General features: G+C 41.1%; 1 protein-coding gene across 1 annotated transcript in view; it reads right to left on the bottom strand.

Annotated features, from left to right (window-relative positions):
• Window positions 1-5,542, bottom strand: part of nhsl2 (NHS-like 2) — a 320,980-nt gene extending 315,438 nt beyond the window's left edge. Inside the window, exon 1 of the mRNA XM_048544611.2 lies at window positions 4,992-5,542. Within this exon, the coding sequence (XP_048400568.2) occupies window positions 4,992-5,271 (280 nt within the window). The 5' untranslated portion in view covers window positions 5,272-5,542. The remainder of the gene's footprint in view (window positions 1-4,991) is intronic.
• Window positions 5,543-25,534: the final 19,992 nt, after the last annotated feature.

Raw genomic sequence — 25,534 nt, 5'->3', positions numbered from 1 at the left:
ACCATAAATTTCTTAGTCTTCTTAGTCTCTTGGCTATCCTCTATTTCTAAAACATAAATTGTGTCTTCAATGGAGAAGACGGACAAAGTACTTATTCAACATTTTTGTCATTTCTTGTCCCTCAGGATATCTTTCTTCTGCCTCTGCCTCAAAAGGAACAACAATTACTTTAGCTACATTTCTCATTTTAATACTCCCTAAAACTCTTGCAACCCATTCACATAATCTTCTCCTGTTTACTTTTATCTCTAATTTTCATCTATAATCAGGTTTTTGGTCAGTCTTTGTTAGCTCCTAAACTGTTCAAAGTTCTCAGGCCTAATGTTAATTTTCACAATATTTTAAGCCTCTTATTGCAATTCTGTCCTTAATCTCCCCAATAAATTACATTTGGAAATTTCTTCCTTGAGTTCTTTTTTTCTTTTAATTTAAAGCATTTTCTTTCTATATTTTGAATAATTTGCTTAATGTTTCCCATGGCATATCTATCATCACATCACATTATTTACTGAATCAACCTCATTCAACCCCTCCTTCATACCAATAATTGACTTTAAGTTTAAGATTCTTGTCTTGGATGCAAACTTAACATGGAAACCAATAGCATTGTGTTCACTTTGTTGCAGGGTCTTGTTTACAATGAGGTTTTCAATTCACCCTGCCTCATTAGCATATACTGGAGATAAAAATGCTAAGAATAGTTTTGGCCCTAGTTGGTTCCAACATGTATTCTTCTAGAAGTTGTCATCAAAATATTTTAAAAGTCATCTTCCACACTAATCTTTCCATGCATATGAAAATTAAAATCCTCTATGAGTGGCACTTTGCCTTTGTTACAAATTTCACTTTATTTCTGATGTTTAATTATTTGTCCCAAAATACAAATATTGCTAGACAGCCTATAAAGTACAGTCATCAGCATTTTCTTAACTTTTTATTGATGTTTTTGGACCAAGTGGGATTGTGAGAACAATAAAATGAAAACAAGTTATTTCCTTTCTTAGATAATAAAATGTGAGGCTGGATGAACACAGCAGGCCAAGCAGCATCTCAGGAGCACAAAAGCTGACGTTTGTGCTCCTGAGATGCTGCTTGGCCTGCTGTGTTCATCCAGCCTCACATTTTATTATCTTGGAATTCTCCAGCATCTGCAGTTCCCATTATCTCTGATATTATTTCCTTTCTTTCTCTTTATACATGCACATACATACTTTCCTGAAAGATTTGTGAGATATTGAACAAAATATAGTTCCTTGCTGAATTGCCATCCACAACATGGTGACACTGAAGTCAACTGGAACATGTGAACAGCCATCACTGTGAAACTGGCGAACAAAATAAGCTCAGGAATGAATATGGGCCTTTCACCCACTAAATTGACAATGGTTTTCTATCCTCTTAGTCTCATACCATCTTTACATTGCTAACAAGTACTAGGTACTAACACAATGTGATATAAAAAAGGTAAAACCATCAGCGTCTTTCAGGACCTAACTATTTTTGAGTCTCAAGTTATGGAAATAAGTTCAGAAACTCCAGTGGGTCAGTTTTGCATTCTTAAAGTTTGTTTAAATAGGGAAAAAGTGGAATAAACAAGCTCTAGTTTGCATTTCACATTACGTGACAATCTTCAAATTTCTCCCTAGTGTATGCTGTTCTTGAAGAAGCTATACTCATATTTGCTGCAACTGACTACTGTGAGAATGGATGGACTACATCAATTCATGTAGTTCAGAACTGCAGTCTGGGTGCATTCAATGCCTCAGTGCAAACCCTAATTAAGCACAAAATAATTATATTGAATGATGAAACAAAAATGATCTCAATACTTTCCAGTGTTTGGTATTACTTTCTCTAACATGTGATGAACTACTGGCCAAATAATAAGAAAGAGTTTTTAAAAACAGTATCAACGTGAAATTTCTATTGTAGTTGTTTTAACAAATGCATTGCAAAATTGGTAGTAATAACTTCTATTTTTGAACAATACTAATCTGTAATCTAAAAATCTACTGAAAGGAAAATGAATCCCATCAAAAACTATATAGTTACACATAAGATAATAAAATTTGTGAAAATGCAATCAGTAGTGCCATCAGAAAGTGACAAAAACTTTGATTTTTACTCACAAAGGATTGAAAGGCTTTGGAATGCACTACAGGAGTTACTGATTGAAGCAAAGACATTTCAACATGTAGCAATACATTCAATAAGCTATTGACGGAGTAGGGATAACAAGTTATGGGACCAGGACAAATAAATTGGATTAAATCGCTTCTTATGTGGTGGACACACACTGGCACTGAATAATTAAGATGACTAATGGACTACTTCCAATTGCAATTTCCATGTAATTTAGTGTTTTGAATTTGTAGCATAACGATCTTTTCTTTTTCATTCCAATAATATTTATAGTATGAAGGATTTAGACTTGTTTTTTACTAGCTGCTAATCTCCTATAGAATTCAGGTTGTTAAAGAGTGTGTGTGTGTGTGTGTGTGTGTGTGTGTGTGTGTGTGTGTGTGTGTGTCAAGGCTACTGACATGTAGTGAATCCCTGAAACAAGCTCCACTTGGAGGGAAAAACAGGTGTGTATCAGTTGCATGCAAACACACTGAAAGCACAGACAATATCTATTTGTTTTGTTTCAGACAGGCAAGTCAGCTGTTCCTGCTGGCTGTCTTCCTTCAAAGGTGAAGGGTTTCATTTCTGCTATTCATTTCAGTCATCAGATCTCTGCTTGGTTGGTCTATACTGAACAATAATGAGGAGTAGGACGGAGAACTGGGAGCTAGGCAGAAATACAACTAAAATGAGAAATCTCAGGGACTTTATACAACATTAGTAACTCAGATGATTAAAGGTGCTTCAGGCTTTATTTTATAAGAAGTCCTGATGTGTTTCGAAGATCTATATTTAGGCAAAACTGCCACTGAACCCAAGTACTATAACTAAAACTTTGATCTAATTAGTAAGTTTTAAGGAATGTCTTAATGGTAAGAGAGGTGAGGAGGTTTTGAGACAACATTCCAGAGTTTAGGACTTAGATGACTGTAAAGTAGACAGAATTCCCAGTGTTAGAGCTAAGGAAGTAGTTCTAAACACAGGAAGAAGAATTGGAGGAATGCAGTTCTTGAAGAATTCAAGGAAATGATCCTTATAAACTACTTGCATGACCAGCCATGCAGTAACCATGAGGATTGTGGCCTGTGTGCATGTTCACATTGAAAAACTTAAAAAAGTACCACACACTGAGTTAAACAGGTATAAACAGTGCAGACAGCAGTAATGTATAGTTGAGGTCAAAATCAGATCACCCATGATCATATTGAATGGTGGTTGCATTTGATGGGCCAACTGGCCTACTCATGTTCTTTATTTGCATATAAGACTTGGATTAAAAGAAGTTGGAGTAAGTTAAGACATGAACAGCAGGGATTTGGGCAAACTCAAGTTATTGCAGGGTGGAAGACTCCAGCCAAACAAGTATTAAAATAGTAAAATTTGGAGAGACTTAGAGATTGGGTGTTTCCTAGAAGGCTGAAGTTGAGGCAGAGGCGAACTATATCATTCAGGTTGAAGACGACTGTCTTCATTGTTAAGAGAATATGGGGGCAGAAGCTCAACTCAATAGAACATTATGAAACTGCAAACAAGGAAAGAGTAGGGTCATTCAGCCCCTCAAGTCTGCTCCACTCTCAATACAATCAGGTTGATCCGATTCTAACCTTGAACACAATAAAATCACACACCTGCAACTTCCCAAAATTTGAGAAGTGTAAAGTCCATCAAGTCTTCCTGAATTGAAATAAATCAGCTATATATTTTGCAGTGCCTCCTTCTACCTTATTCCCATAGAAACAACTAAGAGGACTTACTCTACAAAGAAGCATTCATTTTCCCTATATCCAGAAAAGCTCAATGTAGAAGTGATAATGGGAACTGCAGATGCTGGAGAATCCAAGATAACAAAGTGTGAAGCTGGATGAACACAGCTGGACAAGCAGCATCTCAGGAGCACAAATGCTGACGTTTCAGGCCTAGACCCTTCATCAGAGAGCTCTCCAATGAAGAGTCTAGATCCGAAACGTTAGCTTTTATGCTCCTGAGATGCTGCTTGGCCTGCTGTGTTCATCCAGCTTCACACTTTGTTATCTTAAGTTCAATGTAGAATTTGTTTTTTGTTGTCCTCCATTGTCTGTACGTACACCCGAAGATGCTGGCTCGAATAAACAGCCCTTGAATAAATTTCCTGAACAGTGGTGCTTCATGTGTGAATCTGTACTTGGTTTTTGACCTCCCCTCGAATGCACACTTCCAGCAGCAGACACTGGTCAGTAACCAGGAGCATGAACCCCGGTTCCCCCTCACCACTCTCGCCTCTAATGCCGGAGATATTGACATCAATGGCCATTCGAGGCTGAGAACATCTAACTCACTGAAGCTCAGAGATGTAACCTGCCAACTTTCGGGGCGTTCTGAAGCAGCTGTCTGTCAGGCTGTCTATTAACAAGGGGACTAACGAATTTTAAGTATAGCTTTCTCCCTTTCTCTTTGAACGTTTCAAATTGATGCCAATTCCTAACCACCATTCCAACTGATAATTCATTCAGGAAAAGAGCTACAATGATCACTGTTCTGAAATGCAGTCCAAGAAGTTGCCTCATTCACAGTGCAATTCAAATTAATAATTGCATAGCATCCCAAGCATATCGCTGTGATTCCCTTTACGATTCTTATTTGTGCACGGCCCTCATTAAACATTTACAGAACTGGCAGACATGCGCTCGCGTATCTGTGGGAATATGCGAAATCACATCAAAACGCTCCCCTATTGGGGCACAATAACATTACTGACAACATTGACACCATGGATCTTCTGTTCCCATAAATCAACAAAAAAAAGTTTGACAGAAGATTTTCCAAGAAGTCATGGCCCCACCCTTCATTTGACTGAAGAAGCTGGACAGAAGTTGCTCCCTGGTACTCACAGGGTACAGCAGGTCGGAGAGCCAGAGCTGACACATATCTGTGCAGACCGATGATTCTGACCTCCAGTAGCAGCGCCCGGTGGCTAATAGATCCGATCTCCAGCTCGATTTCCTCCAACACACTGACCGCCTCTCTCGCCAGAGCCGAAAGCTGCCTCAGGACACTTCCCAAAGTAAAACTGGACACATCGATCAGATTTTCCAAGGCTGACAGCCTTCTCTCTCCGCCGTGCAAACGGCAAACTTGCACAGGGCGTACGATCCTCTTGCAAAACGGCATTTTGTTTTCAAAATGTAAAGTAAAATTTATCTAAAATAGTAAACGATTCGAGGCAAGCAATGCAATCAAACAGCTGTGAGGGCAAAACAAGCCTGAGCCGCGAATGGGATCCCTCTTTGCTTTTGACAGATCATGTTCCAACCTCAAGAGAGCGCAGTTTCACTGGGAGAGGAGGGGTCTATACATATTTAACCAGCTGTGGAGTGGTCCAATTCTATTCAGAAATAAAATCTGACAGGCTCTCTTTTCAATGAAGATGCGGCAAGGTTCCTTTCTGTCCCCACCCCCCAGTTTTCCAGCATTTGCCTGTAATCCTGCTGCTCAATTGTAAACGAGGCGGTGAATCTGACGTTTCCTCTTAAGCAGGGGCTCAAGTTTTGGTTCCACAATATTGCGAAATTTTCAGTGTCACGTCCGTCTCTGCCGTTAAAGCAGCAGAAAGTCCGAGACAGAGTTCGTTTAAGCTAACGTAAGCGGGTACTTTTCATTCATTTCAACATGCAAGTTACGTGCCCTTAACAGGATCGACTTTCTACAGCATCTTTGTTGATTCACTTCAAAGTGGAAACAACTTAGTTTCCTTTTTTGCTAAAGAGTTTGACAAAACTTTTTGTTTATTTGTAACATAACACATGTCCAGTCACGTGTGCCACTTGTCTGGTGCTCGCTTCGTCTTCAGTGTAGACTGATTTTGTCACATTGATTAAGAAAATGATTAGGTAGTTTTGGTGCAAAAGTCTCATGAACAATATTATTCACTCAGTGCAAACGTGAATATTTGAACGAAAGCACTGTCTTCACCAGTTCTAATTGTCCCTTTTTCTGAAAGCTGCATTTCCAAACGAAGATCAAGTTCGGCGGCACTGGCATGTATTATGTAACATAGGTGGAACTGGAAATTTGAAAAGGGACGTTACTAGATGAAATGAGTAAGCAAAACTGGAGCGGATGAAGTTCAGTGCGGGGAAATGTGACGAGCACTGTGGACTAAAAGATTGATTGGGCGTATTTTCTAGTTGTAAAAAACCCGGGAACTAAGGACAAGAGATTTCGAAATCATCGACCTATCTTCACCTTAAAAAATACATTCAATGAGGTTGTCTCAACTGCTTCACTGGGCAGGGAATTCAACAGACTCACAACCGATTGGTGAAGAAGTTCCTCCTCAACTCAGCCCTAAAATCTGTTCCCCTTCATTTTGAGGCTATTTATCTAGTTTCACCCACCAGTGGAAACAACGTCCCTGCTTCTATTTTATCTATTCCCTTCATCATTGTGTATGATTCTATAAGATTCCAACCTCATTCTTCCAAATTCCGATAACTATAGTCCCAGCCTACTCTATCTTTCCTCATAAGCCAATCCTCTCAACTCTGGAATCAATCCAATGAACCTCCTCTGCACCACTTCCGGTGTCAGTATATCCTTTCTCAAGACCAAAACTGCACAAGTGTGGCCTCACCAGAATCCTCTGCAGCTGCAACATAACCTCTATGTTTTTAAAATCCATCCCTCCAGAATTGAAGGTCAATATTCCATTTGCCTTCTTAAGAAGTTAGTGAGCAATTACTGTACAATAAAATCTAAAACACTGGTGCAATGTTGCTTTTATCTCAAGCAGATGGAAGTTAAGCTGCAGAAAATCCTGACTGCACTTACTTCAAGGCACCATACCTCCAAAGCGTTATATAGGGTTAGCCTTGGAGATTGACTGGAATAATATTGTTGATAAATGGAGGTAATTTAGAAAGAATGATATCAGGTGCACAACATTGACAGTTTTTTTCACTCTCTACAGATTCTGCCAGACCTGCTGAATTTCTCCAGCACTTTATTTTTTTCTAAATTTCCAATATCCTCAGTATTTAGATTTAGTTTTAATTATTCAGGCAGATTTCACAGTTGAGGCTTTGTTTCCTTGAGTCTAAAGAACTAAGGAGTGCTCTAAGTGAAATATTTAAGATGTTTAAAAGAATTGATAGGATAGATAATAAGCTGTTTACGCTGCTGGAAGAATCCAAAAATGGGGACAATTGAAAATTAGAGCTAGGCCTTTAGGGTGATGTCAGAAAACACTTTGCCACACGGTTGGTAATGGAAATTTGGAACTCTTTCTTCCAAAAAAACAAACTGCTGAAATTGGGTCAAGTGAAAATTTCTAAACCGAGATCGCTAGACTTTTGTGAGACAAGTATGTTCAGAGTTGTTGTACCAAGGCAGGTAAATGGAGTGAAATAAAGATAACCCCAAACCCCACCTCTTCCTCCGGTACATCGATGACTGTATCGGCGCCGCCTCTTGCTCCCCAGAGGAGCTCGAACAGTTCATCCACTTCACCAACACCTTCCACCCCAACCTTCAGTTCACCTGGGCCATCTCCAGCACATCCCTCACCTTCCTGGACCTCTCAGTCTCCATCTCAGGTAACCAGCTTGTAACTGATGCCCATTTCAAGCCCACCGACTCCCACAGCTACCTAGAATACACCTCCTCCCACCCACCCTCCTGCAAAAATTCCATCCCCTATTCCCAATTCCTCCACCTCCGCCACATCTGCTCCCATGATGAGGCATTCCACTCCTGCACATCCCAGATGTCCAAGTTCTTCAAGGACCGCAACTTTTCCCCCACAGTGGTCAAGAACGCCCTTGACCACGTCTCCCGCATTTCCCGCAACACATCCCTCACATCCTGCCCCCACCACAAACGCCCAAAGAGAATCCCCCTCGTTCTCACACACCAACCCACCAACCTCCGGATACAACGCATCATCCTCCGACACTTCTGTCATCTACAATCCGACCCCACCACCCAAGACATTTTTCCATCCCCACCCTTGTCTGCTTTCCGGAGAGACCACTCTCTCCATGACTCCCTTGTTCGCTCCACACTGCCCTCCAACCCCACCACACCCGGCACCTTCCCCTGCAACTGCAGGAAATACTACACTTACCCCCACACCTCCTCCCTCACCCCTATCCCAGGCCCCAAGATGACTTTCCACATTAAGCAGAGGTTCACCTGCACATCTGCCAATGTGGTATACTGTATCCATTGCACCCGGTGTGGCTTCCTCTACATTGGGGAAACCAAGCGGAGGCTTGGGGATCGCTTTGCAGAACACTTCTGCTCGGTTCACAATAAACAACTGCACCTCCGCGTCGCGAACCATTTCAACTCCCCCTCCCATTCTTTAGATGACATGTCCATCATGGGCCTCCTGCACTGCCACAATGATGCCACCCGAAGGTTTCAGGAACAGCAACTCATATTCTGCTTGAGAACCCTGCAGCCCAATGGTATCAATGTGGACTTCACCAGCTTCAAAATCTCCCCTTCCCCCACCGCATCCCAAAACCAACCCAGCCTGTCTCTGCCTCCCTAACCTGTTCTTCCTCACACCCATCCCTTCCTCCCACCCCAAGCCGCACCTCCATTTCCTACCTACTGACCTCATCCCACCTCCTTGACCTGTCCGTCTTCCCTGGACTGACCTATCCCCTCCATACCTCCCCAGCTATACTCTCCTCTCCACCTATCTTCTTTTCTCTCCATCTTCAGTCCGCCTCCCCCTCTCTCCCTATTTATTCCAGAACCCACACCCCATCCCGCTCTCTGATGAAGGGTCTAGGCCCGAAACGTCAGCTTTTGTGCTCCTGAGATGCTGCTGGGCCTGCTGTGTTCATCCAGCTTCACACCTTATTATCTTGAAATAAAGATCAGACAGGAGCTCATCAAATGGAAAAAACGGGCTTAACCTGCCAAACAATCTGTTCTATCTTCCGAAAATGCTCATCCTCAAAGAGCTGCAGTGGCTGCTTTTATTTTAATTTGAGGTTACTCAATGGCTATTCAACTGTGAGAGCCACAATAATAAATCTAATTCTCTCCTCATTTGATGTTAATATTAGTGTTTTACCACAGTAGTTGCAGAATGGTGATCTTGACCAGAAATTGGTTCTTGCCCAAGGAAAGTTGAGTCTAATTTGTAGCAGTTCCTGTGCAAGTCAGTAAATTTAGCACTGAACAGAAAGTGAATTATGTGTCATTTGGACCTGCATATTTGATTGTATGTTATGCATGATTTTTTCTGCTGGACAGGAGGAAGATCTTTCCTTATCTGTAATTATATCAGAAGCACAATAATTGCCCCATACAGCTTATTCTTAATAACTTATTCAACATTGGCCAACAATAGAAACCTCTCACCTGAGAATTGTGTTCGATTACTTGCAAGTATATGATACAAAGAAAACAAAGAAACAAAGAAACCTACAGCACAGGAACAGGCCCTTCGGCCCTCCAAGCCTGTGCTGATCAAGATCCTCTGTCTAACCTGTCATCTATTTTCTAACGGTCTGTGTCCATTTGCTCCCTGCCCATCCATGTACCTGTCCAAATATATCTTAAAATACGCTAACGTGTCTGCGTCTACCACCTCTGCTGGCAACACGTTCCAGGCATCCGCCACCCTCTGTGTAAAGAACTTTCCACGCATATCTCCCTTAAACTTTCCTCCTCTCACTTTGAACTCATGGCCCCTAGTAATTGAGTCCCCCACTCTGGGAAAAAGCTTTTTGCTATCCACTCTGTCTATACCCCTTGTGATTTTGTAGACCTCAATCAGGTCCCCCCTCAATCTCCGTCTTTCTAATGAAAATAATCCTAATCTATTCAACCTCTCTTCATAGCTAGCACCCTCCATACCAGGCAACATCCTGGTGAACCTCCTCTGCACCCTCGCCAAAGCATCCACATCCTTTTGGTAATGTGGCGACCAGAACTGTACATAGTACTCCAAATGTGGCTGAACCAAAGTCATATTCAACTGCAACATGATCTGCCAACTCTTGCACTCAATACCCCGCCCAACGAAGGAAAGCATGCCATACGTCTTCTTGACCACCCTATTGACCTGCGTTGTCACCTTCAGGGAACAATGGACCTGAACACCCAGATCTCTCTGTTCATCCATTTTCCCTAGGACTTTTCCATTTACTGTATAGTTCGTCCTTGAATTTGATCTTCCAAAATGCATCACCTCGCATTTGCCCGGATTGAACTCCACTATGAGACACTAGCACTTTCTATTATTTACCTTGTTTGGGCTTGCTCTGGAGTAGAAACATAGAAAATAGGAGCAGGAGTAAGCCATTCAGCCCTTTCAGCCGGCTCCACAATCAGCTTGATCATGGTTGATCATCCTACTCATTATCCCATTTCCTACTTTCTCCTCAATCTTTGATTTCTTTAACACAAGGAACATTCAATGTCTTGGCCTCAGCTGCTTTCTGTGGCAAAGAATACCACAGACTCAACACTCTCTGGGTGAAGAAATGTCTCCTTGTCTCAGTCCTAAATGGTTTACCCCACATCCTTAGGTGGTGATCCCTGGTTTTGAACTCCCTAGTCATCAGGAACAGCATCCTGCATCTCACCTGTCTAGTCCCATCAGAAATGTATAGATTTCTATAAGATTGTCTCCTTATTTTTCTAAACTCCAGTGAATATTGTCCTAATTAAACCAATCTCTCTCTTTACACATTATGAGAGAAACAGTGGGTTTGCTGCAATTTTTCTTTATTAATGCACAAGAATTTGCTGGTGGTGGGATGAATGTTCATAATACAAAATCAGATTGAAACGATTGATTGTTGTCTGTATAGCACATAAACAACACTTTTCACTGTATCTTGGTACATGTGACAACAATAAATCAATCCATTAAAATGGATTGATGAAAAGCTAAGCAACATTTGTCAGATTTTGCAATAAGAACTTTTATCCAAGTCCTATGCCTCAACATTGAAGGGTGATACTCATGTATCCTATAAGAAGGAGTTCAATTATGCTTTGAATTTTGGGATTGTTACCCTTCATCATTACCGCTTGCATTCTTATACTCTGCGAAGATAAACGCCTCCAAGTTCCAGTGGACTGAGAAGATAGTAATAGGAAAATAAGCCAGCCAGAAATATACATAAATGCATGGTATAATCTGTATTACAAAACAGGAGATGAGGATTTATTAATGCCACTAAAATGCCACCTGCAGCCCATGTGATTGATGCAACATGCCGCTTTTAGTCAAGTTTTCTATTGGCATCAGCCAACGTTTTAAAGCTATGGCTCATGCTAAAAAAATCACACAGCTAGCATCTGTTCAATATTGACAGCTCTGATTCTCAGTGTGTCACTGATCTCTTGCTGTTTCTTTTGCTGCTCTATCTGAGTGATCATGTTATTTCACAATGCTACCCTGCCCCACTGACTCTATTGAAAGCATTTTTTTTCTATTATTTATTTACCTAGGGTTAAAGTTCTAGCAACTGTTCAATGTGAACTAAAAACTAAAAGAGCATTGTCATCATGACAAAAATGATAGAAGATTTTGATAAGCAAGAAAGAAAATCATCACGATATCATTATATTCAAGTTAGCTTAAAAAAAATTTTCATTCAATTTAAGTCATTGTCTTGTGCTCACAAGTGAAAAGGAGTTATTGAGCATTTCTATGAAACTGACTGCTCATTAGCACGGGCAAGTTAAAGTTGGTTGAAAAGAAAATCCAAGTTCATTTCCACAATTTCATATGGAGATAGTTTTCAATGATTTACATGCAGGTAACCAACACATGCCGAAGGGAGGCTGAGTGCATCATGATTAGATGGGAGATAAAAAAAAAATCAGACTACAGACCACCTCAAATGTATTCACAAACCCTAAACAATTAAGTGTGCAGGCTGAAATGAGTTCACCATCTATAGCTTCAGAAAATCTGGGTAAAAGGTCAGGTGTGTATTGAAGAATACAATTATTTGATGTCCTTGTGTATATTTAAAGCGGAGATAGATTAATTCTTGATCAGTAGGGGAATCAAGAGCTATGGGGAAAAGCAAGAAAGTGTATGTGAAGAGTATTGAACAGCAATGATCCTTTTGAAAGATGAAGCCCATTTCAGGGGCTGAATGGACTAAACCTGTTCCTGTTTCTTATGGTATTATGGTCTTAATCAAGATTGACAGAAGCTGGTGACTAGATTAAATACACCATGCAGTCAAGTTCTGTGTGCATTATAAAATTATGTGGACTTTGGAAGAAAAGAAAGACTGAGGGAGATGAGGATCCTTAGATTCAAGGATTATGCAGGAAAGTCAAGGTGAGGATTATCAGATGAGGCATGATCTCATTGAGTAGTGTTGCCTAGAGTAGAATTGGCCTAATTCTATTCCAATGTCTAATGGCATAATTTTCTAATTATGGAAACTGATGGCTAAGAGGTTGGGTTCACTAAAGCCCAGTTCTGAGTAACAAGCTTGTAGCACCAAAATGGTACCCAAAGCACCTGCACACACAAATGGAGGAAATCACAGCAAACACTACATTGGTACGAGCATCAGTGTGTACATAGTGAACATCTGGAGGTATGCAGGACAGGCAGATCATGCCTCTCGATGATTTTGTACCAATTCTGTCACTTTAGACTTCAGTGCTTCAGCCAACACCTTCTGCCACTCTATGTAATTGGGTGTATGTCCACAAGCAGGAAGGACTAAAGGCACCAATGTTTCGAAAGGGATCATCGGCTAATTACAAGATATTTGCTGGTTGATTTCTTTTGAATGCTCATACATACATCTGCTACTTTCTATAATTGTTTAAGTTGTAAAAAACTACAGAAAATCTCACAATCATGCAAGGGATTTTTGATAACTTCAAACCTTCTGTATCAGATAATTTCTTTCAGATATAGATGCACAATTAACAATTCAACTTTTGATAGAACATGACAAATGAACAGGGGTCATGCAGAGCAGGACACATGCTAGAAAAGGTAAAAGGTTAGTCTTCAGAAGGAGGTGATGTCCCCCAGGGTCTTCAGGGTACAATTTCCCCCCTCAGACATTGGCAAAAAAAAACATCCACAGTGCAGTACAGATTTTTTCAATTAATTCTACAAACAGCTGTAGTCACAGTTGCAATTTCAAAGCAGGGCAAGGACTACATTGTCAGTAGCTGTGAAGATTACTATGATGGTATTTTTATGCATTTAGCTCAATTAGTATGGGGATGAAGACATTTAAAACATCCCACAGTCTTCCAGAGAAATATAGGCAAAGCAAGCATGTTGTTTCTCTAAAATTTCAATCTGCACTGCGGCACAGGGTTCCATTGACTTATTTAGTATTCATTAATTGGATGTAGACTTCATTGGTTGAGCCAGCATTTATTGCCCAATTGTAAATGACCTTGAGAAAGTAATGGTGAGTTGCTTTCTGAAACTGCTGCAGTCCTTTTGGTGTAGGCATACCAACACCTGATAGGAATGGAGTTTCAGGATTTTGAGACAATGACGGTGAAAGAATGATGGACATTGTGCAGTCATCAGTGACTATCCCCACTTCTCACCTATGATGGAAGAAAGGTAATTGATAAAGTAGCTGAAAATGCTTAGGACATGACTGTGAGGAACTCCCGTGGTAAGGTTCTGGAGCTAAGTTGACTCGCTTCCAAAACCATAATAATTAACCAAACTCTGTCAATTGCTGCTTTGATGTCAAAAGCATTCACTGTCACCTCACCCCTGGAATTCAGTGCTTCTGTTTATGTTTGAACCAAGGTTGTAATGAGGTCAGGAACTCAGTGGCCCTGGTGATACCCAAACTGGGTGTCAGTGGGCAGGTTATTGTGCAGAAGGTGTTGCTTGATAGCACTATTGATGGCATCTTCCATCACTTTGCTGATGATTGAAAATAGTCTGGTGGGGTGGTAGTTACTCAGGTTGGATTTGTTCTTTTTTTTTGTTTGCCAGATAGATACCAGTGCTTTGCTGGAGTACAGCTTGGCTAGGAGCATGGCAGTTTCTGGTGTACATGTCTTCAGTACTATCATTGGAATATTGTCAGGACACACAGCCTTTGCAGCATCTCTGGGAGTGAATTGAATCACATAAAATTCATCATTCACTCACAACCTAAAACTGAAGATTATCGCAAATGCTTCAGCCGACACCTTTTGAATTAATATACTATGCTCCTCCATATTTGACGATGGGGATATTAATGGACTTTCATCACTTGTTAAGTTATTTAGTTGTTCACCACCATTTACAATTGGATGTGGCAGGACTGAAGAGCTTAGATCTGATCCATTGGCAGCAGAATTGTTCAGCTCTGTCTATCATTTGTTGTTTATGCTTTGTAGCATACAAATCGTCCTGTGTTGTAGCTTCACAAGGTTTACACTGAATTTTTACGTACGCCTGGTGCTGCTCCTGACATGCTTCCCACACTCTTCTTTGAACCAGGGCTGATCTCCCAGTAATGGTCAAGTAGGGGATATGCCAGGCCATGAAGTTGCAGATTGTAGTTAAGTACAACTCTGTACTCCTCCACAGCGCCTCATGAATATCCAGGTTTGGTTTGGTAGATGCATTCAAAATCTAACTTGCGAAACAAGAAGCCAGCTCGGCAAGCCCATCAACCTCAACACCCACAACCTGAGCTATAAATCTACTCCAAAACCTTAGGAATGGAGTTTATCCTTAATGTGAAGCTGAGACTTTCTCTTCAGGATGACTGTTACATGGTCAACCTTAAAAAAACTGTCGTAGACAGGTACATTTGCGCAGGAAGCTTGGTAAGGACAAAATCAAATATATTTTTCTCTTTTGTTGTTCACCTCACCTTCTTGTCTCACTTTCGGTATACTGGTATTGGAAGCAGTTTAGATAAGGTTCATTAGGTTGATCCTAGGTATGGAGGGGGATTTCCTTATGAGGACAAGTTGAGTAAGTTGGGTTTGTACTCATTGGAGTTCAGAAGAGGAGACCTTTTTGAAATATATAAAATTCGCAGGGGGTTTGACATGGTGGTTTGTGGGAGAGTTTAGGAAAGAGGCCAGAATCTTAGAGTAAGGGGCAGTCATTATAAGACAGAGATGAGGAGCTTTTCTTTTTAAGGTGGTGGGCCTTAAAGGCTATATAAAGTCTATAGAGATAATTATGTATGTTGAAAGCTGAAATATAGAGACAGATTTCTAATCATTAAGGAAATCATGGGTTATGGGAGTAATGCATGAAAGTAAATTTGAGGATTATCAGATCAGTCATGATCTCCTGGAATGGTGGATCAGACTCGATGGGCCAAATGACCTGCTGCTGCTCCTGCATCTCGCAGTTCTATAAGTACTCAGAATCATGAGGGAATTGTACAGAGTAGATAGAGAAAAGCTGATCCCTAGGTAAAAGGATTGAAATGAAGGAGTACAGATTTAAAGTAATTGGGAAAAAGCAATAAAAAAGACGCTGAGATAACAAGGTGTAGAGCTGGATGAACACAGCAGGCCAAGCAGCATCATAGGAGCAGGAAAGCTGACGTTTCGGGTCAGGACCCTACACACAGATGAGAAAGCAGGATGTGCTTGAGGCAGGGTCAATCAAGTATTCAAAAATAAATTAGATTATTACCTGAGAAGACCCAGGAATAGCACTAGGTGAATAACTCCTACAGAGTGTCAGCATAGACAAGATGGGTGAATGGCCTCCTTCTTTGCTGAAACCATGCTATGCTTACATGGCTCTATTATCCCTTTGTTACTGACCATCACAGTATCCATTTCACTGCAATGCAAGAACGAAAACCATCACAAAATAAAACTTGCACCATCAAGTGTCCATGGTGCTTCTTAAAAGGCAAGTGTCCTCATTTCATATGGCGTGATAGGTATTTTGGGATGGGATTGGTCAGATCCTATGCAGCAGAGGCTTTGATCAGTTTCAAGGGCAGTGAACAAGGTGATGCCCAGCAAAGGTGAAGCCTAAATTAATTTTCAGCTCTGCGGAAACAGGAATCCATCTTCAGGGCTGAGAAAGTTAAAACAGGTCATTACTAATGTGGACGCCCCATTCTCTGTATTCTTGGCGTGTACCGCCAGGCCAACCCTTCATGCTGGTGCTTATTTTAGCCTTATTTTCAGTGTCCTATTGCATCAAGATGCCTGTCCAAGGAAACATAATTCGCCAAATGAATTTAAATTAGGCCAGAGCCACAAAATGACATGAGCTATCTCACCACTAGAATGGACAGCTGATCTCCCAGACACTTGCCTGCAGTTATGTATCCACCCAGCGTTGCCTCTGTAAAAGAACTATTACGTTAATAACATATCATAAAGTGAGTATTAAAGAATGAAAGCTGGCTTTGTAAAAACTGAATAAATCTGCGGATATAATGCAGCTGAATCACAGCACACTATTGATGAAGTTTGCATTCACAAACTCCTGTTTGTTCCTTGGATTTATGTGGTAGATTTATAAATCCCTTTCAGTATATTTGTTAAATAATTAGCAAGTGAAATAGCCCCACAGAAGCCAGTATCCTATCACCCAGTCACCCTTTATTTACATGTGGAGAGTCCTTGGCATTGAACTAGCTACATGAGTGCAAGGTCTCAGAGTGAACAGAATGTTTGACAGTCCTGTTCTTATCTGTTAGCCAGGGCTCCCTATTTGAACCAGATTAACATCCCTAATCAGGGAATTCATTTTCAATTAAGTCCACCCGCTGACCTTGTTACAATCACTACAGCAGTTATGGAATCATAGAATCCTTACAGTGTAGAAAGTAATTTAATAAAGTAGTTTAATGGACAAGGTGAGTACAATCTCTTCTCCCACTGAGTTACTGTGCTCAACTGACCTAATCCCAGCAAAGGCCAAGTGATTTCCATGAAGTCTCAGATATTTCTTTTCATTGGATCCCTAACCATCATCAATGTTGACTTTTCCTCCCTCTCTGACGAACAATGATCTGACAAACATATGCTGCTGGCACGAAGTGACAGACACTAACTGCGTTGGACAAGCAGCAATTAGATTGGCAACTTTTCACTATTCTGAAAAGAAGGTGCAATACAACAATTAGAAAGGAAAGGTGTTGGTGGTGAGAAACGCTCCACATTATTCATCCCCTCTTCTTTTATATTGATCGATCTTTTCATCTGTTTTTAATCTATGTAATTAGCATCACTGTGTCAAACTAGCAACAATTTAATAAAATTAGATCATTGTGACTCACCACAGTCTCACTGCCACAATAAATTTGCCTTTAGCAATATTTCACTTAAAAGAAACAAATTATTAACCTTCTTTAGTGGTGAAATTTTGCTATCCAAGGAAAACAAGAAAACACATTTTAATAAATTACAATTTCTTAAATTGCAATTTCTGAATATTTTGAGCCAGAAGTGTATGTTCAGCCATAAATGAATGATCAAGGAGAGCAGGTATTTACTTTTTTTTTCCCTTGCTGGATATCGAACGTATTCTCCTGCAGGTTACCCTCAGGCTTTTGCTATCAGATATAACAAGTTAAATTCTAAGCTCCTTCTAGCTTTGCCCATAACAGTCAAGTATATAGTAGGAATTTTCATCATGTGACCTCCCACCTCTAGCGTTCTTTTCCAGTCAGCAACATTTCTACCCCATCTGCAATATATTTATTACCAATAAATAGTGTTTTGGTAGTGGCTTTTATCATCTGGTTTTAATACTTAGGAGCTTGCATGGACTAAAATGATTTCAAAAAAGGAAAACACTGATTTAAGATAATTCACAGGGTTCATCTGATCAGAGGTTTAACCTGCTCATGAAATCTTCAATAATCAAGGGTCAGACTGAGCTGAAATCACCATCAGCACAAACGGGTGTTGAAACTCAGGTCTGCATTTCATATCTAATTTACACCTTTCTGGGCACATTTGACATACTTAAGATGAAAGTCAAGTGCAGATCACCTAGCTAAGAAATAACAGTGAATATAAATATGGAAATACATAAATGAACTGTGTTCCAGTTAACTCCTTTGGACAGGTCAGAGAGAGGAAAAATGGACTTGTAACAGTAGAGATAGAAGACTGTCTCTTTCCCTGCTTTTGTCACAGCCTGGTGGAAGACAACTTCCAGTGAAAGGCATATCAGAGAAATGCCTATTCACTGAGAATGTAAAGTTATCTATAGTTTTTGCTGCTGTGAAGGATTCAAGTCATCAATTAAATCACCGTGGTTTCAGGTTTAAATATGACATCTCAAGGATTCAAAGGGCTTTTCAAATGCAGAGATAGTAGAACTGCCGATGCTGGAGAATTTGAGATAACAAGGTGTAGAGCTGGATGAACACAGCAGGCCAAGCAGCATCAGCGGAGCAGGAAAGCTGACATTTCGGGTCTAGACTCTTCTTCAGAAATGGATCTCTGAAGAAGGGTCTAGACCCAAAATGTCAGCTTTCCTGTTCCTCTGATGCTGCTTGGCCTGCTGTGTTCTTCCAGTTCTACACCACGTTATCTCTTTTCAAATGCAGTTTTTTTTCTCTTTGCTGTTTGCAGTAAGCACTCATTCCTTTTTAAACTTTATACCTATGTTTGTGTATGAAGTTGACCTTGGGCTTATTATTTTCTCAGAGTTGGCAAGTAATTTATTTTCCTTTCTCTCGAGAAAACCTTGTAATTGTGCCCTTAATTTTGAACTGGTGGACAATACTTAAATTGAAGTATGTACAGATCCATGTTAAAATAAAAATAAATCTTTGTGCATCCAAATATTGGGGTGAAACAGTGGGGCCAATTTACCCCTTCTCACCTTGGTTATTACAATAAAATATGTTCAAAGAAAATGAAACAAACATTTGTAATATGTTTTACTGCCCCTAAAATTGTTCACTTGGATTGCTTGTACCAGTGTCCAGGGGATAAATTTTTAATACTGGAGAATACAAGATAATGATCGAAATGTTGGCAGCTTCTGAGACCTTCTTTCGTTTTTAACAGCGTTTCACCCCAAGCTCAGAAAAGCACATACAATAAATTGGATGACATATTTTAGTAGTTCTTATCAGTGATGTGTTAAAATACCGACAATTTTGTGTCAATCTTATATGTTTTAGCACCATGTCCATAAGAAATTGTGTTTTGGAACAGAAAAGTGATGCAAATAGCCTTGACTCATCGGAAAAGAGGGGCAAATATAGGCCATACAGCCCTTTCAGCCTATTCTACCATTCAATGAGAGCGCCTGATCTGTGGCCTAAATCCACATACCTGCCTTTGGGCCATATCCCTTAATACCTATGCTTTACAAAAAATTATCTGTCTCGGGTTAAAACTATCAACAGATTCAGCATATACTGGCATTTGTAGAAGGGAGTTCCAAATATCTGTTACCCTTTGTGTGTAGTAGTGCTTAATAACAAGTCTCCATTCTGCTACAGAAAAGAAATTACCTTCAACAATTATGTACCAGAATAAGGACTCTTGTAGTACTGTAGTGGAGCCTCTGCCTTTGGGATAGAAGGCCCAGGTTCAATTCCCACTCGCTCTAGGGGTATTCCATAACATTTCTGAACAGCTTGATTAAACATATTCACACTGGAAAACAATAAGGAAATTCTAGGCCAGGGCAAATAAACAAAATTTGAGGGGAACCGGGTGACAGAGTCACAGATCTGCTGTAGCAGATTCTCCTAAATACAACTTGTCCTTGGACTATTAAAAGTATCATTTCCTGAAGGAAGTGCTATTCAACATGAGAATCCCATCCATCACAGAAACTTATCTCACAGGCCTGTCATAATGTTTAATATATTACAATTGATTAGCCATCCATGTCTTCCTTTTGTACAATGTGCATATATCTGGCGTTGCTACTATGCTTTGATTGGACATTAGATCAGAATATTTCAGTCCATAAATTGCTTGGCAAAATCACTGACAGGCAAGCATCATTAGTGAAACATGAACAGAAATTGCTGGTGAACCTAAGCAATCCTGGCAGCATTCGTGGGAGAGGAGCAGAATTAATGTTTTGAGTCCAGTAACTCTTCATCAGAACTGAAGAGTCTCTGAAGAGTCACTAGACCTGAAACATTGACTCTGCTTTCTTTCTACAGATGCTGTCAGACCTGCTGAGTCTCTCAAGCAATTTCTATTTTTGCTTCAGATCTCCAACATCTTCAGTTCTCTGTTTTATTTTCAGAACCTTTATTGCTTTGCCTCTGACTTTATTGATAATCAATTACTCTATCCCCATTTGGAAAATTCCATGCATCACATCAATTACAATAACTTGATCATTTCTGCTCCTTCTCAGAAAACTCTCAAACAAGTTCACTGTGATTAGTCCTTAATAAAAATGTGCTGGCTTTCTTTAATTAATCTACATGTATCTAAGTGACTGATAATTTTATCATTAATTAATGTCTTTAAAGTTTTTCCCATGACTAGGGTTGAGAACAAAGACAATACAGCACAAGGGTCAGGCCCTTTGGTCCTCCAAGCCTCCATTGCCACATTTTGCCCTTCCATGAGAAAACTGTCTTCACCGACAGGATCCAGATTTCTCTAGCCCATTCCTATTCATGTATTCATCCAGGTGCTTCTTGAATGCTGCTATCATGTCTGTTTCCATTACCTCCTCTGGCAGCACGTTCCAGGCACTCACCCCGCTTTGTGTGAAAAATTTGCCTCTCACATCTCTTTTAAACCTCCCCTCCCCCCCAACACCTTGAACCTGTGTCCCTGAGTAATTGACCCCTCCACCCTGGGAAAAAGCCTCATAATTTCCACTGTATCCATGCCATTCACAATCTTATAAATTTCCATTAGGTTGCCCCCGAACCTCCTGCGTCCCAGTGAAAACAAACCCAGACAATCCAACCTTTTTAGTTCATTTTGTGCAGCAGTGGGAGCAGTGAGAGTGAGGTCCAGGAGCCTGCCGGGGAGGTAAGTGGGAGGGGTCGAATTACACTCTTGGACCGTGAGTGAACTGATATATTTGGGCAGTGGCTAAACCCGAGATGTAGTGTCTCACACCCGCTCTCCTCCTTTGACCAAAAAAAAGACTGGTGTATTGTTAAGTTGTGTTTTTCTCAGATAACAAGGTGTAGTTTTTATCTGTAAGTGCTGGTAAGTAGAGTGATTGGTACAAATTTTATTTTTCATTTCATCTTTCTAATATTTGCTATTATGGTAGGACTAAGTTAAGCTTAAGAGTAAAAATGGCAGGAGATCCCAGACCCGTGTTATGCTCCTCTTCTTCAATGTGGGAGCTCAGGGATGTGGCTGATGTCCCTGACTCTTCCACATGCCGGAAGTGTGCCCAGCTGCAGTTCCTGTTAGACTGCATGACAGCTCTGGAACTGCGGATAGACTCACTTTGGAGCATCCGCGATGCTGAGGGAATTGTGGATAGCATGCTCAGCAAATTGGTCACACCGCAGATTAGGATCACCGAGGGAGAAAGGGAATGGATGACCGAGAGGCAGATAAAAAGTAGGAAGGCAGTGCAGGTGTGCCCGGTGGTCATCTCCCTCCAAAACAGGTATACCTGTCAGGGGAAGGCAGCAGTAGCCAGCTTCATGGCACCGGGGCTGGCTTTGCTGTACAGAATGATGGGAAAAACAGTGGAAGGGCTATAGTTATTAGGGATTCGATTATAAGGGAAGTAGGTAGGCAGTTCTGTGGTCGAAAACGAGAATCCCAAATGGTATGTTGCCTCCAAGGTGCATGGGTCAGGGGTGTCTCAGATCAACTTCAGGACATTCTGAAGGGGGAGAATGAACAATCAGCTGTCGTAGTGCATATAGGCACCAATGATACAGGTTTAAAAAAATGGGATGAGGTCCTACAAGCAGAATTTAGGGATTTAGGAGCCAAGTTAAAAAGTAGGACCTCAGAGGTAGTGATCTTAGGATTGCTACCAGTGCCACATGCTAGTCAGAGTAGAAATGAAAGAATACGCAGGATAAAGGAGTGGCTTGAGAGATGGCGCAGGAGGGAGGGGTTCAGATTTTTGGGACATTGGGACCAGTTCTGGGGGTGATGGGACTATTACAAATCGGACGGTTTACACTTGGGCAGGACTGGAACCAATGTCCTAGGGGCAGCTTTTGCTAACGCTGTTGGGGAGGGTTTAAGCTAATGTGGCAGGGGTTTGGGATCCAAATGAGGAGGTTAGTGGACAGTAAGGAGGCAGTAACTAAAGCCTGTAAGGAACTAGATAATGACGTCAGTGTGACTAAGGGGAAGAGTAGACAGAGAGTAGATGATGAACACAAAGGGACAGGTGGTCTGAGGTGCATTTGTTTTAATGCGAGAAGTGTAGTAAGTAAGTTAGGGCTTGGATTAGTACCTGGGAGTATGATGTTATTGCTATTACTGAGACTTGGTTGAGGGAAGGGCAAGATTGGCAATTAAATATCCCAGAATATAGATGCTTCAGGTGGGATAGAGATGGAGATAAAAGGGGTGGAGGAGTTGCATTACTGGTCAAAGAGGATATCACAGCTGTGCTGAAGGAGCGCACTGTGGACCACTTGAACAGTGAGGCAATATGGACAGAGCTCAGAAATAGAAAGGGTGCAGTAACAATGTTGGGGCTGTACTACAGGCCTTCTAACAGCCAGCCTGAGATAGAGGCACAAATATGTAGACAGATTATGGAAAAATGTAAGAGCAACAGGTTGGTGGTGATGGGAGATTTTAATTTTCCTAACATTGACTGGGATTCACTCAGTGTTAGAGGTTTAGATGGAGCAGAGTTTTGTAAAGAGTATCCTGGAGGGTTTTCTAGAGCAGTATGTAAATCGTCCAACTCAAGAAGGGGCCACAATGGACCTGGTGTTGGGGAATGAACCTGGCCATGTGGTTGAAGTTTCAGCAGGGAATTACTTTTGGAACAGTAATCACAATTCTGTAAGTTTTAGAATACTGATGGACAAAGATAAGAGTGGTCCTAAAGGAAGAGTGCTGAATTAGGGGGAAGGCCAACTATAGCAAAATTCGGCAGGAGCTGGGGAATGTAGATTGGGAGCAGCTGTTTGAGGGTAAATCCACATTTGATATGTGGGAGGTTTTTAAAGAGAGGTTGATTAGAGTGCAGGACAGACATGTCCTTGTGAACATGAGGGATAGAAAGGGCAAGATTAGGGAACCATGGATGACAGGTGAAATTGTGAGACTAGCAAAGAAGATAAAGGAATCATACACAAGGCCTAGGCAACTGAAAACGGGCAAAACTTTGGAAGAATATCAGGAAAGTAGGACCGATCTGAAACGAGGAATTAAGAGGGCTAAAAGGGGTCATGAAATAGCTTTAGCAAACATGGTTAAGGAAAATCCCAAAGCCTTTTATTCAAACATTAGGAGCAACAGGGTAAAGAGAGAAAGGGTTGGCCCACACAAGGACAAAGGAGGGAAGTTATGCGAGCAGTCAGAGAAAATGAGTGAGATTCTTACTGAGCACTTTGCATCGGTATTCCCTGAGGAGAGGGACATGATGGACATTGAGGTTAGGGATAAATGTTTGGTTACTCTAGGTTAAATCAGTATAAGGAGGGGAGAAGTGTTTGGTAAGTCTCCAGGACCGGGTGGGATCTATCCCAGGTTGCCGAGGGAAGCGAGAGAGGAAATAGCTGGGGCCTTAGCAGATAACTTTGCAGCATCCTTGAGCATGGGTGAGGTCCCAGAGGACTGGAGAGTTGCTCATGTTGTCCTCTTGTTTAAGAAGGGTAGCAAGGATAATCAAGGAAATTATAGACTGGTGAGCCTGACATCAGTGGTAGGGAAGCTGCTGAAGAAGATACTGAAGGATAGGATCTATTTACATTTGGAAGAAAATGGACTTAGTAGTGTTCAGCAGCATGGCTTTGTGCAGGGAAGGTCATGTCTTACCAACTTGAATGAATTCTTTGGGGAAGTGACAAAGTTGATAGATGAGGGAAAAGCTGTGGATGTCATATACATAGATTTCAGTAAGGCATTTGATAAGGTTCACCATGGTAGGCTGATTGAAAAAGTGAAGTTGCATGGGGGCAAGATAGAACTAGCTGGATGGATAGACAACTGGCTGGGCAACAGTAGACAGAGAGTTGCAGTGGAAGGGAATTTCTCAAAATGGGGAATTGTGACCAGTGGTGTTCCACAGGGATCCGTGTTGGGACCACTGTTGTTTGCGAGAAACGTAAATGATCTGGAGGAAGGTACAGATGGTCTGATTAGCAAGTTTGCAGATGACACTAAGATTGGTGGAGTAGCAGATAGTGAAGGAGAATGCAACAGAATATAGAAAGATTGGAGAATTGGGCGGAGAAATGGCAGATGGAGTTCAATCCAGGCAAATGTGAGGTGATGCATTTTGGAAGATCCAATTCAAGAAGTGAACTATGTGGTAAATGGAAAATCCCTGGGGAAAATTGTTGCACAGAGAGATCTAGGTGTTCAGGTTCATTGTACCCTGAATGTGGAAACGCAGATGGATAGAGTAGTCAAGAATGCATATGGTATGCTTTCATCCATCCTACAGGGTATTGAGTTCAAGAGTTGGCAGGTCATGTTACTGTTGTATAGAACTTTAGTTCAACCACATTTGGAATACTGTGTACAGTTCTGGTCACCACATTACCAAAAGGATGTGGATACTTTGGAGAGGGTGCAGAGGAGGTTTACCAGGATGTTGCCTGGTATGGAGGGCACTAGCTATGAAGAGAGGTTGAGTAGATTAGGATTATTTACATTAGAAAGATGATGGTTGAGAGGTGACCTGATTGAGTTCTACAAAATCATGAGAGGTATAGACAGGGTTGATAGCAAGAAGCTTTTTCCCAGCGTGGAATATTCAATTACTAGGGGTCCCGATTTCAAAGTGAGAGGGGAAAACTTTAAGGGAGTTATAAAACATAAGAACATAAGAACTAGGAGCAGGAACGGGCCATTCGGCCCTTCAATCCTGCTCGACCATTCAATAAGATTATGGCTGATCTTTTCATGGACTCCGATCCACTTACCCACGTTCTCACCATATCCTTTAATTCCTTTATTGTTCAAAAAAATCCACCTCAGCTTTAAAAACGTTTACTGAAGTAACATCAACTACTTCACTGAGCAAGGAATTCCATAGATTAACATCCCTGTGGGTGAAGAGGTTCCTTCTCAATTCAGCCCTAAATCTGCTCCCTTTAATCTTGAGGCTATGCCCTCTTGTTCTAGCTTCACCTGCCAGTGGGAACATCTTCTCTACTTCTATTTTATCTATTCCCTTCGTAATTTTAAATGTTTCTATAAGATCCCCCCTCAATCTTCTGAATTCCAATGAATATAATCCCAATCTACTCAGTATCTCCTCATAAGCCAACCCCCTCAACTCCAGAATCAACCTAGTGAACCTCCTCTGCATCCCCTCCAGTGCCAGCACATCCTTCCTCAAGTAAGGAGA

Source organism: Stegostoma tigrinum, chromosome 15 (assembly GCF_030684315.1).
Source record: "Stegostoma tigrinum isolate sSteTig4 chromosome 15, sSteTig4.hap1, whole genome shotgun sequence".
Lineage (NCBI taxonomy): Eukaryota > Metazoa > Chordata > Chondrichthyes > Orectolobiformes > Stegostomatidae > Stegostoma > Stegostoma tigrinum.
The sequence above is the reverse complement of the archived record's forward strand: the minus strand, read 5'-3'. Positions and strand labels throughout refer to the sequence as shown.